The following is a 12,547-nucleotide window of genomic DNA, read 5'->3' as shown; positions in this document are numbered from 1 at the left end:
GCATTTCCATGCAGAAATTGCAGTTTACTCGCACTCATACTTTTTATTCAATACATCTTAAAAGGTTCATAAGCATTCTCAACACAAAAGCTGATACATTTTGAAACATAGAGAACTTATGCATACTGTAGTAGTAGATTAACAGTGAAATCAAATATGTATAACTATGTATTATACAAATATACTAGAGCAACACTTTGCAAGATCCAGTAAACCCTGTGAAATAATTAATCTCAAACAGATGCAGGACAGTGACTTGCAAAGGAAAGTACACCCTTTCAGTTATAATGTTTTGCATATCAGGTCATAATAAAAGTCATCTGATCCTTACCAGATCTTAAAATTAGGCAAATGCAGCCTCTGATGAACAAAAACACATTACAACATATTACAGTGTGTCATTATTTATTCAGCTAAAACTAAGCTAAAAATGCAGCAGTGTGTAGAAAAATATTGTTAAGGCTTCCATAGGAATTAATAGGGAACTAACAGCCAAGTGCTGCAAGTGTGGAAACCTCTGTAAAAACAAAGGTTATGTCAGTTTGCTGGTCTGGATGTGTGTTAATGTGATGCCACAATGTTCCCAAGAGTGGATATGCCAGCAATTTCAGAGTGGGTCAAATTGCTCCACAACAATGTGAGAGACTGATAAAGTCATACAGAAACCCATTAGGTGAACAGTAATAGCTATAGGATAAAGAGAGCTTTTTTTTCTACACATTGCTTTTGTATTTTGGCTTAGTTTTTGTTAAATAATTAATGGAACACTGTGACATGTCATATTTTGTTCATCTGAGGTTGTATTTACCCAACGTTAACACCTGTAAGGCTAAATGACTTTTAATAATGTCCTATTATGTAAAACTTTAGAATTTAATTTCTTTTTAAAATATACTTGTATCTAAGGTAACTGTAACTGGAAATGTAACATTATGAAATGAAATAAAATAAAAATATCTGCTAATAATCACATCACAATTAGCTCTACTGATTAGGATTTTACACTAGCAGGGACTTTTTTGTGTAGGTTGTAAATACAATAAAACCTCGTTATTTTACACTGAGGTTTGTCCCAGTCAGAGACATTTTGCTAAAATATATGGATGGAAAAGATGGAGACAGAACTTCAACTGTCAGAGTGAGGACTTGGAGGGTCTCATAAAGTTGAAAAGAGTCAAAACCAGCTTATACATGATAATTGAAGCTCCAAGCAACAAGACTTGTGCGTTTATAAAACCCTGCACTGTAATTTAAAATGTTCTGACTTTAATTACAATATTAAAAAAAATCACAAACAAACAAACTGTTGACTGTGAAGGACAAATTCGTTTTATTTTTTAAATTTATGACTTTTATTTGTTGTTCTAAAATGCATTTAAAATATCAAACAATCAAAAAAATATTAATTTAACACTATTTTAAATTAACAATATGTTCCAGTTACCTAACACAAACAAAAGTATGCAGCAAAAACAAATCATAAATCATCGTGAGTAAGATAGTTATTATTAAGGCATCAACACAATTAAGTATTAAGGTCAAATATTAAAACATTCTATTTAAAATATACTTTTTAACAAAAATTAATGAACAGGTTAAATTACTGATTTTATTTATCTGTAAGTCACTGAAGTCAGCTACAGGAGAGCACTAACAGATGTTTTTACATTACCAGTAATGACTAAGTCTGCAGTAGGTTACAATATTTTGAAAAACATTCAATCAAAAATATTAAGACATTCAAACACCAGATCCACCTTTATTTTAAGCCACATGAACATTTCATGACAGCAGTATTAAAATCAGAGTTCACAACACCTTAGCACCAAGTATGTCAGCGACACTGGGAATAATAATATGCCTGTTGTTTGTAGTCTGTGAAACATATTGTGCCATCAAAGTAATCTAATCTAATATTTAATATGGAAATAAAAACGGGAATTGTTTCAGTGATTTAGAAACTGGGACATTATCTGTTTGCTTAACGTAGCAGGGAGGAAAACAAAACTCCAGCATCATTTGAATTATTTTAATGACCCTCACTAGTTTCACAGTCCTGTGCAATATAACCACTCACAGCTTTCCTTATCTTCCCATATCCATTTTGAGTGATTAGCATTAAAAGTTGCAAAACTCTTGGTTAATAAATCAAATCTATATGCTGATTACGAGACCTATAAGTACTGTTCTTTAACCCTGTCCTCAAAATACCTTTATCAGCCCTGTGTGAATTTATGTAAATCTCATGATTTCAATATCTCAAAATGAATTACTGCAGGAGCATTAACATCCAGACATCTTGCCAGATGTTTTGTCTGAGGCTGAGAATTCCGTCATCTATATTTTTCCACTGTAGCTTTGATGTGGTGATCACTTTCTGACAAGAGCGTCGTAATAGGAAATAACAGTGTGCGCTTTGCTGAACTCAGTAGCAGAGCTCGCTAAGGAGCACTGCACGATGTGGCTCATGTTTTAATACACGTCAAAGTTATGAAGCAGGAAGTTGGAAAATCAAGTCTTGTCCATTTTCGCGGTTACTTCCTCCACCTCTTGAAGCCCATCACCATACTGCAGCCATAGCATAGTGTCACCACAAAGGCAAATATCTGGGACAGAGAAGAAAGGGGGTTAACCAACATTATGGCCATTACGGAACTGCCAGGCCAAATATTATAGCCTGGCAGTTCCAGCTGATAGCTGGGGAAAACAGATACTCTGTCCCTTTACTAAAACATGAGCACATGCTTTCACATTACTGAGAGCTGTATGAAAAAATTTAAATGCAAACCACAGGCTGTATATAAAAGTCCACATGACAGCACTCACTGGTTAGTGAAGAAGTGTTGAGAAGCCTCAAACTGGGCATTTTCTCTGTTGTTGTACTAAGTTGTTGACAACTACTCTTTCAAGGATTTTTGATATGAAAGGAAGGTTGGAGATTGGCCTATAATTAGCTAAGACTGCTGGGTCAAGAGATGGCTTTTTGAGTAAAGGTTTAACTACAGCCAGCTTGAAGGCCTGTGGTACATAGCCGATTATTAGAGATAGGTTGATCATATTTAAGATTGATGGCAGGACTTCTTTGAGCAGTTTTGTAGGAATGGGGTCTAAAAGACACGTTGATGGTTTGGAGGAAGTAATTATTGAAGTTAACTCAGAAAGATCAATTGGAGAAAAAGAGTCTAACTTAACATCAATGCTACTAAAAGTAGCTGTAGATAATATTATATCTGTGGGATGATTATTGGTAATTTTTTCTCTAATGATAAAAATTTTATTTGTGAAGAAGTTCATGAAGTCATTACTAGTTAGCGTTAAAGGGATTGTTGGCTCAGTAGAGCTCTGACTGTTTGTCAGCCTGGCTACAGTGCTGAAGAGAAACCTGGGGTTGTTCTTATTTTCTTCAATCAGTGACGAATAGTAAGATGTTCTGGCTTTGCGGAGGGCTTTCTTATAAAGCAGCAAACTATTTCTCCAGGCTAAATGATGATCTTCTAAATTTGTGACATGCCATTTCCTCTCCAGCTTACGAGTTATCTGCTTTAGGCTATGTGTTTGAGAATTATACCACGGAGTCAGGTACTTCTGATTTGAGACCTTAGTTTTCACAGGAGCTACAGTATCCAGAGTCGTACGTAGTGAGGAGGTAAAATTATTAACAAGATAATCGACCTCTGTTGGAGTAGCGTTCAGATAGCTGCTCTGCTCTGTGTTGGTACAGGGCATTGAAGATGATAACAGTGGGTGGATTATATTCTTAAACTTAGTTGCAGCGCTTTCAGAAAGACATCTACTGTGATAAAGTCTACTCTCCACTGCTGTGTAATCAATTATTGTAAAATGTAAATGTTATCAGGAAACGATCAGACAGGAGAGGGTTTTCGGGAAACACTGTTAAATGTTCAGTTTCTATGCCATATGTTAAAACAAGATCTAGAGTGTGATTAAAGTGGTGGGTGGGTTCTTTTACATTTTGAGAGAAGCCAATTGAGTCTAATAACAGATTAAATGCAATGTTGAGGCTGTCATTTTTAGCATCTACATGGATGTTAAAATCACCCACAATAATTATTTTATCTGAGCTGAGCACTAAATCAGATAAAAAGTCTGAGAAATCAGAGAGAAACTCTGTGTAAGGCCCAGGTGGACGATATATGATAACAAGTAAAACTGGTTTCTGAGTTTTACAGCTGGGTTGTACAAGGCTAAGCATCAGGCTTTCAAATGAATTAAAAGTCTGTCTTGGTTTTTCGTTAATTAATAGGCTGGTGTGAAAAATTGCTGCCACACCGCCCCCTCGGCCTGTGCTTCGAGAGTTCTGGTAGTTAGAATGACTCGGGGATGTTGATTCATTTAAACTAACATAATCATCCGGCTGCAACCAGGTTTCTGTAAGGCAGAGTAAATCGATTTGTTGATCAATTATTAAGTCATGTACTAACAGAGACTTGGAGGAGAGAGACCTAATATGTAATAATCCACATTTCACTGTTTTACTCTTTGGTTCAGATGTGGATACTGTATTGTTCTTTCTTTGTGATTTTTTATGTTTAAGTTGTTTATTGCTGGTTTTTAGTTTGTTTTTTGTCTGTTTGGGAGCTGACACAGTCTCAAAGGAGATGGGTTTTTGGGGGGGTAGCAGGAGGAGAGAAGCTGCAGAGAGGCGTGTAAGACTGCAACTCTGCTTCCTGGTCCCAACTCTGGATAGTCATATTTTGGGGGGTTTAATAAATTTGTCCATATTTCTAGAAATAAGAGCTGCTCCATCCAAAGTGGGATGGATGCCGTCTCTCCTAACAAGACCAGGTTTCCTCCAGAAGGTTTGCCAGTTATCTATGAAGCCCACATCGTTTCTGGGACACCACTCAGACAGCCAGCAATTTAAGGAGAACATGCGGCTAAACATGTCACTCCTGGTCTGATTGGGGAGGGGACCAGAGAAAACTACAGTCCGACATTGTTTTGGCAACGTTACACACCGATTCAATATTGATTTTAGTGACCTCCTATTGGCGTAACCGGGTGTCATTACTGCCGACGTGATGATTTTACTGAATTTACGTTTACCCTTAGCCAGCAGTTTTAAATTTCCTTCAATGTCGCCTGCTCTGGCCCCTGGAAGACAATTGACTATGGTTGCCGGTGTCTCTAGCTTCACATGTCTGAGAACAGAATCACCAATTACCAGAGTTTGACCCCCGGCGGGTGTGTCGCCGAGTGGGGAAAAACGGTTAGAAACATGAACAGGTTGGTGGTGTACCTGGGGCTTCTGTTTAGGACTATGCTTCCTCCTCACCGTCACCCAGCCGCCCTCTTTCCCCAGCTGCTTGGGGTCTGCCGGGGAACAGCTATCTTCGGTTGCACCAGCTACAGGGGCCTGGCTAGCTACGGGTGAATGAAGGGTGCGAAGCCGAGTCTCCAATTCAGTTATCCTGGCCTCCAGAGCTGCAAATATGCTACATTTGTTACAGGTATCATTACTGCTAAAGGAGGCCGAGGAGTAGCTAAACATCTGACACATTGAGCAGGAAAGTGCAGGAGGCACAGGTGAAGTAGCCATGGTGCTAACGAGTCGGCTACGAGCTAAGCTAAGCTAGCAAAACAGTACAGAGACAGTGAGTGAATACTTTGGCTATAAATTAGGTAGTGAGTACACAGAAAGGGTGCTTCGGATGAAGCACGTGAAGATTATACTATGAAAAAGTATATTTCATATTTTAAAGTTTTTAATTAAATTGCTAAGCAGATAAGCTACTCAGAAACACCACTGTGTTTGAGCAGGAACAGGAAGTGATACTCTACCGCAGAGCGAGCGAACACCAAGTGACAGCACCACCAAGGAACATGGGATGATGATAGGCTAGTGTCTTTATCCTGCTTTTCAAGCCTAATGGGACCACAAGGTCATAAGGTGGCAGATCAAAGGGGCTGAGGACAAATTCCTACAGACTTCTATACAGACAGGCATCTTTGTGAAACCAGAGGAACTGCCCCCTGCTGACCATTAGAAAGCGACTGACTTAAGAATGTTCATCTTTTATATACAGTCTATGTCCAAAACCAAAGCAGCAGGGGGTAATTATAATGAATGGACCTTCTGTAAAACCACATGTACTGTTGCTGGCAGTCGTGCAAATATATTATAACTAGTGCTGTCAAAATTACCGCATTAACGCAAATTAATCCGCCATCACGATCAACACGATTAAAATTTTTATCGCAATTAACACATCTGGAGTGCAGGATGACTCAAAATCCCTTAAGTGTTTCTGTCAACGCATTTGTCGGGCAGTTTGTCCAAGTAGAGTTACCTTCGCACATGCGCAAATGGGCAGTTGATCTGGTAGTGACGGGCAGCTGAAGATGATAAACGCACACTGGTCCTCTCGATGGGAAATTTGAGTATTAAAAAATAACAAAAGGGAACAGTCGACAGACACAAAGTATTATGCACATTGTGCAGGAAGGAATTTTCTTTTCACCGAAGCACTTCCAGCTTAAAATATCACATTGACGCGAAGCATATGTTAGTAGGGGATGCTGCTAGCACTTTGGCTAATGCGTCACCCAGCTGCGACAAACCACTCCCGGAGCATCGGGGACTCAGTAAGTCTACCTCGGACATATTGACTGACACAACTGCCAAGTGGATTGCAACAAACTTCAGACCTATTAAAATCGTTGAGAACACACACTTTACATAGCTTTGGTTCCTAGTTTCAAGGACTTGAAGTGCCTCCCCCAAAAGATTCTTTGTGTTTATTCTGCATTTACTTCATTATATTGCATAAATGTCAGTTACAAGCTTAAATATAAAGTTAAGTAATTGCAATTAGGCTATTGATCAAGTAATTGCGATTAATTACAGAAAATTATACGATTAATTCGTTAATTTTTTTAATCTATTGACAGCACTAATTATCACATTACATTTTTTTAATCTTTCAACAACACTTGCAATATCAGAGACTGAATGTGACAACATATACAGGACTTACCGTGGCTACCACATTAATACTGTACTGCCTGCTATTCAGGAATGTCAAAATATTGCTGGGAGGTTTCGTTATGCATGCAGTTTGGTTTGTTTGAATCTTGACAGCTGCTGTTGTTGCTGCCTCCAACACAAAGGCGGCAAAGTAGAAGAGGACAGCGATGAAATGGTAAAAAAGATCCTGAGAAAAAGAAGAGGAAACACATTATCCACTTTTAGCTTTCAGGGATAAACAACTACAGGCAAGAGTTTTCTTTTTCTTCTTTTTTTAAATAAAATTGTTGAACAGCTTAGATTTCATTACTCGGTCCTTATGCCAGTACATGGGAATAAATAAAAGCCCAACTTGCACAACAGTGCTCTAGTCACTGTGGCCTCTTGCACTTTGGAATGTATATCAAATGATATTAACAAAGAGAGGCATACAAGACGGTGCAAGAAGTGATTTAAACTAGTGCGTGGAAAGATGTTTAAGAGATTTTGTGCTGCTGACTCGGTGAGCCTCGTGGGTCTACAGGCAGGTCTTTGTTGTGTTTTAGTGTGAGCTCATCATCCATGTCACTCATTGTTCAGATGAAAACAAACAACACCACAAGCCGCTCTTGGGGCGGGGCTCAGAGCCTCGGGCCAGTGTGGCTCTGTCTGAGAGCCCAGAGTGGACACAGACATGAGTCCTTTATAATGACAACACAAGAACAAGGCACAACTTCTGGCATTTTTACTTATATTTAAACATTATAACATAGTTATTGCACTAATTAAACTTTTTTTTGGCTTCCTTTGCTGTGATCTATATGTTTTACTTCAATTTGAATGCTCAATGCTTTGATCCAGTCCTGGTTAGCATCTTCAGTCACGTGTCTTTAAAATTTGCTCATTTCACTTTAAAGCGATTGAGTGATTGTAAAATGAAGAAGTTATCTTATCTCAGTGGATCTCAGTGGGCCATATAAAGTGATGCATAACCCAACAAGGGAATCCATAAATCCTACGAGAGTCAGGGTAAATACAGCATAAATTTGTGAACATTGCATTGCCTTTTGTCATTGATTCAAAGCCCTATAATATCTTGTGTCATTTTCCAAGTTCTGTAGTGTGCTAAAAATGTAAACAGTTCACAGAGGTGGCACAATATCTACAACAAAAACAAAGGAATGAACATTACACAATTTATCTGCAGTCACACTGACAAAGCCTATTAATTTACCTGCAATAAAGGAGACTGTATTCAACAGCTAGCTCAACCAGCTAAAGAGAAAACTGACAACAACTGTGATACTGTATATTAGTCTATTGTAATACAACAATGTGCAATGGTCTAAACAGGTTTACTGACTCAACTTTAAGAGGGGAGTCTTTGTTTGATATGTAGACACTTCAGTACACCAGTTTGATAAAACATGACAGACAGGAAGCTTGACAAACTAATCTATCAACAGCTTACCAAGAAGTTCCAGTCCGTATTGATGCGGTCAGCCAAACCAGTGATGAGGAGAGCGAGGTAGGCGGAGGAGAAGACGAAGGTGGTTACAGAGACAAACATCACCCAGCCCTGCAGCAGGGGCACCGGCACATTGGACGAAGCCACCAGGATCCATACTAGACCACCAAATAACTGAGGACACACACAAGAACCTGTGTTAGTGACGGACGCAGTTATTCCTATATTTTTTTCACTGCATTAGCAAGGCTACTTTGAATGAGCCTGCTTCTATCCACTATCTCATCTACTTGCGTCACAGTGTGCAAATTCCTTAGACCATTTTCTTTTAGAGGTAACATGAGGGCAGCGAGTCAGCGGAACATATTATTTTATACTACTGCATCAGCTGGTGCATTCTTTAAAGTGATTTAAATGATATTGTAATGTTCTTTTGAAACACACCCTGAGGCTACAGTCACTTTTGTTTCTTGACAAAAGCAACCTGTTGCATTGTTTTCAAGGTACAACAAGTTTTAAGGCAGACTATGAGGATGCAAATGTTGTTGCTGCTTGGAGCATTTGGATACCGATCAGCAACAGAATGTAAGTCAAACTGCCATAGCTACAATGATTCATTCTGGAGAAAGACTGTCATTATCAACAGTATATACTACAGGTTTTATTCAGTGGAAACACCTTTAGCATTAGCAAAGTTTGATACCAGTCACAAGAAAACATTTGGCAGACTGAAGGCGCGTTTAGTCAGGCTGTATATGCGATAGACAATGAGTAAAATAACCACCAAGATTAGAGGACGCATGTAAAGGTGGAGTTGAGGTCACCTTGCCGAGTTATAGAATGCACTTCATTGCAGATGCAAACAACAAGTTATCTGCTCACTTATTAAAGTCTTAAAGTCATAAATAGTTCGTAACGAGATAACGCTCGTAGACCAGCAGGGTTACAGAGCTGCTTGTAAGGAATCACCGTGACGAAGAGTCACAGTGCGTAGCGCTGACAACGACACCGAGAAAGAAAAAAGGGGGAGAAATGGCAGGAAAAAATCCTACAAGTAAATGTCTAACTGGACTTTAACTGCAAGAATCATCAATTATTAATAAAGACAAAGTGACTATATACACACACACTGAGGTCACCGATAAATGTACAAATAAAACCAACAGGTGCACCTTTTGTTCGCTCTCTCCTTTTTAAATATAAAAACAACACTTACTATTTCTAAACAGAGGAGGGCTCCGGAATAAGTCCTCAACACGCCCAGTCCCAAAGGTAAAGTAATAGTTGCCGTTGGAAACGAGGTGGCAGCGGGGTTGACAGCGGGGTTGGCGGCTGGTTCCGACATCTCTCCTGTTTCTGTCTTCCCCCCTTTTCTCTTTCCCTCTCTCTCTCTCGCCCTCTCGTCTCCCACTAAAAAGAGCCCGTTAAACAAAGGACCGGGACAGCGAGAGAAATTCCTCAGGCGTCATATGTCCCCCAGAACAGGTCGGACAGGTGCAGGGGCCACTCCCTGGAAGACCGTGCTGCGTTCAAGGACATCACGGAAGTTTGTGCGCCCAGAGCCAATCTTTCACTCGAACGCCGGTGTTGTGCCAAAAAGTGATTGTCTGCCAGAAAGTGATTGCCGTCCGCGGGAGCGCAAAACTGGCTATTTGGCTCATTTTGAAAACAAGATTTGGGTTATACATGCAGTGGTTCAAGCTGAACAAAAAAATATTTACAAATAAATACTACTTTCACTACTATTACTACTACTAATAAAATAATAACAGTGAATTAATCTCACAGTCCGGGCAACAAATCACTTATTTTAAAAGGAAGTGTAAAGTTCTAACCGATATGTATACGCTATGAATAGCTATATTAAGAACAGAAGATAGAACACAAATAATCGTGTGATCCAGCTTTGAATTATTACTTTATGAGACACGGGATAGACTGTAGCTGTTGCCCAGAACAAGTAAATGTATTTCTTCATATACAAAAGACTGACAAGTGGGTTTGACTCAATAATAAAAGAGCTACTGTTATGTCCGATTTCTAGTTGCATTTAAGTTTGTACTGACTTTCAGAAAGGTCATAAAATGCTCAAGGGTGTGTAGCCTGGTGATGATACAACCATAGATAGGTCACTCCTTTATTTCTTTAGTTTGTTCATCTGAGTTTTAAGCTCTCCACACCCTCATTGTCAATTTCACATATCTCTGCTGTTATTAACGAAGGTAAAGGTTAACGCTCTTATTGCGATTTAGATAAATCTAACGCAAAGTGAAGGCAGCAATTTAACACAACGCTGAATCACTCTGTTGGAGCGCTTTACTCCCTCTGTGTGAACGGCCACCGGCAGGCAGACACCACAGCTATTAGAGTATTAGGGAGAGGCAAAAATCAGATAGCTGGAGTCATGACTAGACACTCACTGATCCGTGTTACAAAAGAAATATGGGCTAAGAAGCAGTAGTGCAGGTACTGGTTAACCTTCATAGTGCAGGAGGAAAGAAGCTTTAAAAGTAAATATTAGTTTAAGCAATGAAGTAAGAACCGAAGAGATAAAAGCACTGATTTCTAAACCGACACACACTTGCTACAAACACAACTGAAACGACGAGTTTTGATGAGTAATTTGTTGAAATTGGTGGATCACAAGGTTGTTATTATCAAGAAATGAAAATGCGGTTACTGTGGATGAAAAGAGAAGGTTCTTTTGAAAAGCCACTGTTAATGATTAGCCAGGATTTGTGTTATGTGAGCCAGCGCTGATATGACCTCTAAAAAGGCACTATTCACTTCAGCTTGACTCACAGAAGCGGCCCGAATAAAATTTAGTATTCGAATATGAAAAGTAGGGAAGGCATTTAAAAACTAATCATCTGTAAAGGTTTACTTAGTTATGTAACGTGTAATTAATGAGAGATAAAAATAACAAATCTACCATTTGCCAGTATTATTGGGGTTTTTTTTTAGAAGTAGTGGAAGAAGATATAAAGGGTGTTCTTTAAATCACAAATGACAAAGCAGGGACAGTTAATTTAAATAATCTGGGTTTTTTGCTTTTTGTTTACTAAATAAATCCCCTTTACACAGTTAAAATAGACGAACCACACAATATTATAAAAATGCCATGACATCATACAGTCATATATTAAAAGTTTTTTATGGCATTGGTTTACAGTTTATAAGCGGTTGCTTAAGTTCAATATTAGGGTGACATCATCAGGAATGATCTCCGAAATGATGATGATGATAGACGTGTACAGATTATTGTCACGGATCTGGGTCATTTTGACCCAGCATTTTCAGTTTCTTGTATTTTGGTATTTTTCTGTATTATGGTTTTTGTTCTGTTTCTTATCCTGTTTTGAATATTATAATTCTATGTTTCAGTTTTTTCTGGTTAAGGGCTTAGTTCTTAGGTTTTCCTTTTGTGCCCTCGTGTTTAGTGCAGGTTTAGTTCAGTGTCAAGTCTGCGTTTTTGTGAATTTTTTCTTGATTCCTGTTTTACTTTGAAGGTCCATGTCTTATGTCAGTGTAGGGGAGACCGGGGAAAATTGTAACATTTGTGACATTTCTGTCTGTAGCTTGGAGCTCTTTTAAGGTAGTGGATTCAAAATGTAATGCAAAGTATTTACATGTCTCTGCTATTAAATAGTACAGCTATTTTCTCTGAAAAGAAATATTTATGTTGCCATGTGTGTGTGACAGAATGCAGAAATCTAGCTTTTGAACATATTCCAATCCCCCCCCCCCCAAAAAAAGACAAATGATGGAATTTTCAACAACTGAATATTTCATTAATTTTGGTTGGCCTTCCTTGAGTTTGGCCTCATTGGCTCAGTGGGCATTGTAACCTATAACTCTTGCACCAACTTTTGAACGTAACAGTGAAGCTGAAAAAATGTAGTTGTACACCAGCTTCATCAACTGAACTATGCGTGTTTGCATCAAGTTTTTAAGATTTATTTCCACTACCAGTACTTCCTACTGGCCCATCTCTGACAAAGTGGTCTGCATAATGTATGCATGGGAACACAAACATTGGAGGAATTGTGTTGCCAATGGCACTAACCACATATACAAAGGTGACCAGTGAACCTTTCTCTGCTGATGTCATT

At 38.7% G+C, this 12,547-nt stretch overlaps 1 protein-coding gene across 1 annotated transcript; it reads right to left on the bottom strand.

The window, feature by feature from the left end:
* Window positions 1-1,705: 1,705 nt before the first annotated feature.
* On the bottom strand, window positions 1,706-9,983 carry mal2 (mal, T cell differentiation protein 2). Its single transcript, XM_003443650.5, has 4 exons — window positions 9,652-9,983; window positions 8,439-8,609; window positions 6,999-7,175; window positions 1,706-2,606 (listed from the first exon to the last, which is right to left on the bottom strand). Exons 1-4 carry the CDS (start codon window positions 9,778-9,780, stop codon window positions 2,535-2,537), a joined length of 549 nt encoding a protein of 182 aa, XP_003443698.1. The 5' UTR covers window positions 9,781-9,983; the 3' UTR covers window positions 1,706-2,534.
* Window positions 9,984-12,547: the final 2,564 nt, after the last annotated feature.

The sequence above is a fragment of the Oreochromis niloticus genome, linkage group LG11, assembly GCF_001858045.2.
Source record: "Oreochromis niloticus isolate F11D_XX linkage group LG11, O_niloticus_UMD_NMBU, whole genome shotgun sequence".
Lineage (NCBI taxonomy): Eukaryota > Metazoa > Chordata > Actinopteri > Cichliformes > Cichlidae > Oreochromis > Oreochromis niloticus.
Note: the sequence above shows the minus strand (reverse complement) of the source record. Positions and strands in the feature narration are given on the sequence as shown.

Coding starts and splice junctions, on each gene's coding strand:
- mal2 (XM_003443650.5), bottom strand. CDS start 9,780: ATGTCGGAACCAGCCGCCAACCCCGCTGTCAACCCCGCTGCCACCTCG. Junction 7,176..8,438: donor ATACGGACTGGAACTTCTTG/GTAAGCTGTTGA, acceptor TCTTTTTCTCAG/GATCTTTTTTACCATTTCAT. Junction 2,607..6,998: donor GTATTAATGTGGTAGCCACG/GTAAGTCCTGTA, acceptor TCTCTGTCCCAG/ATATTTGCCTTTGTGGTGAC.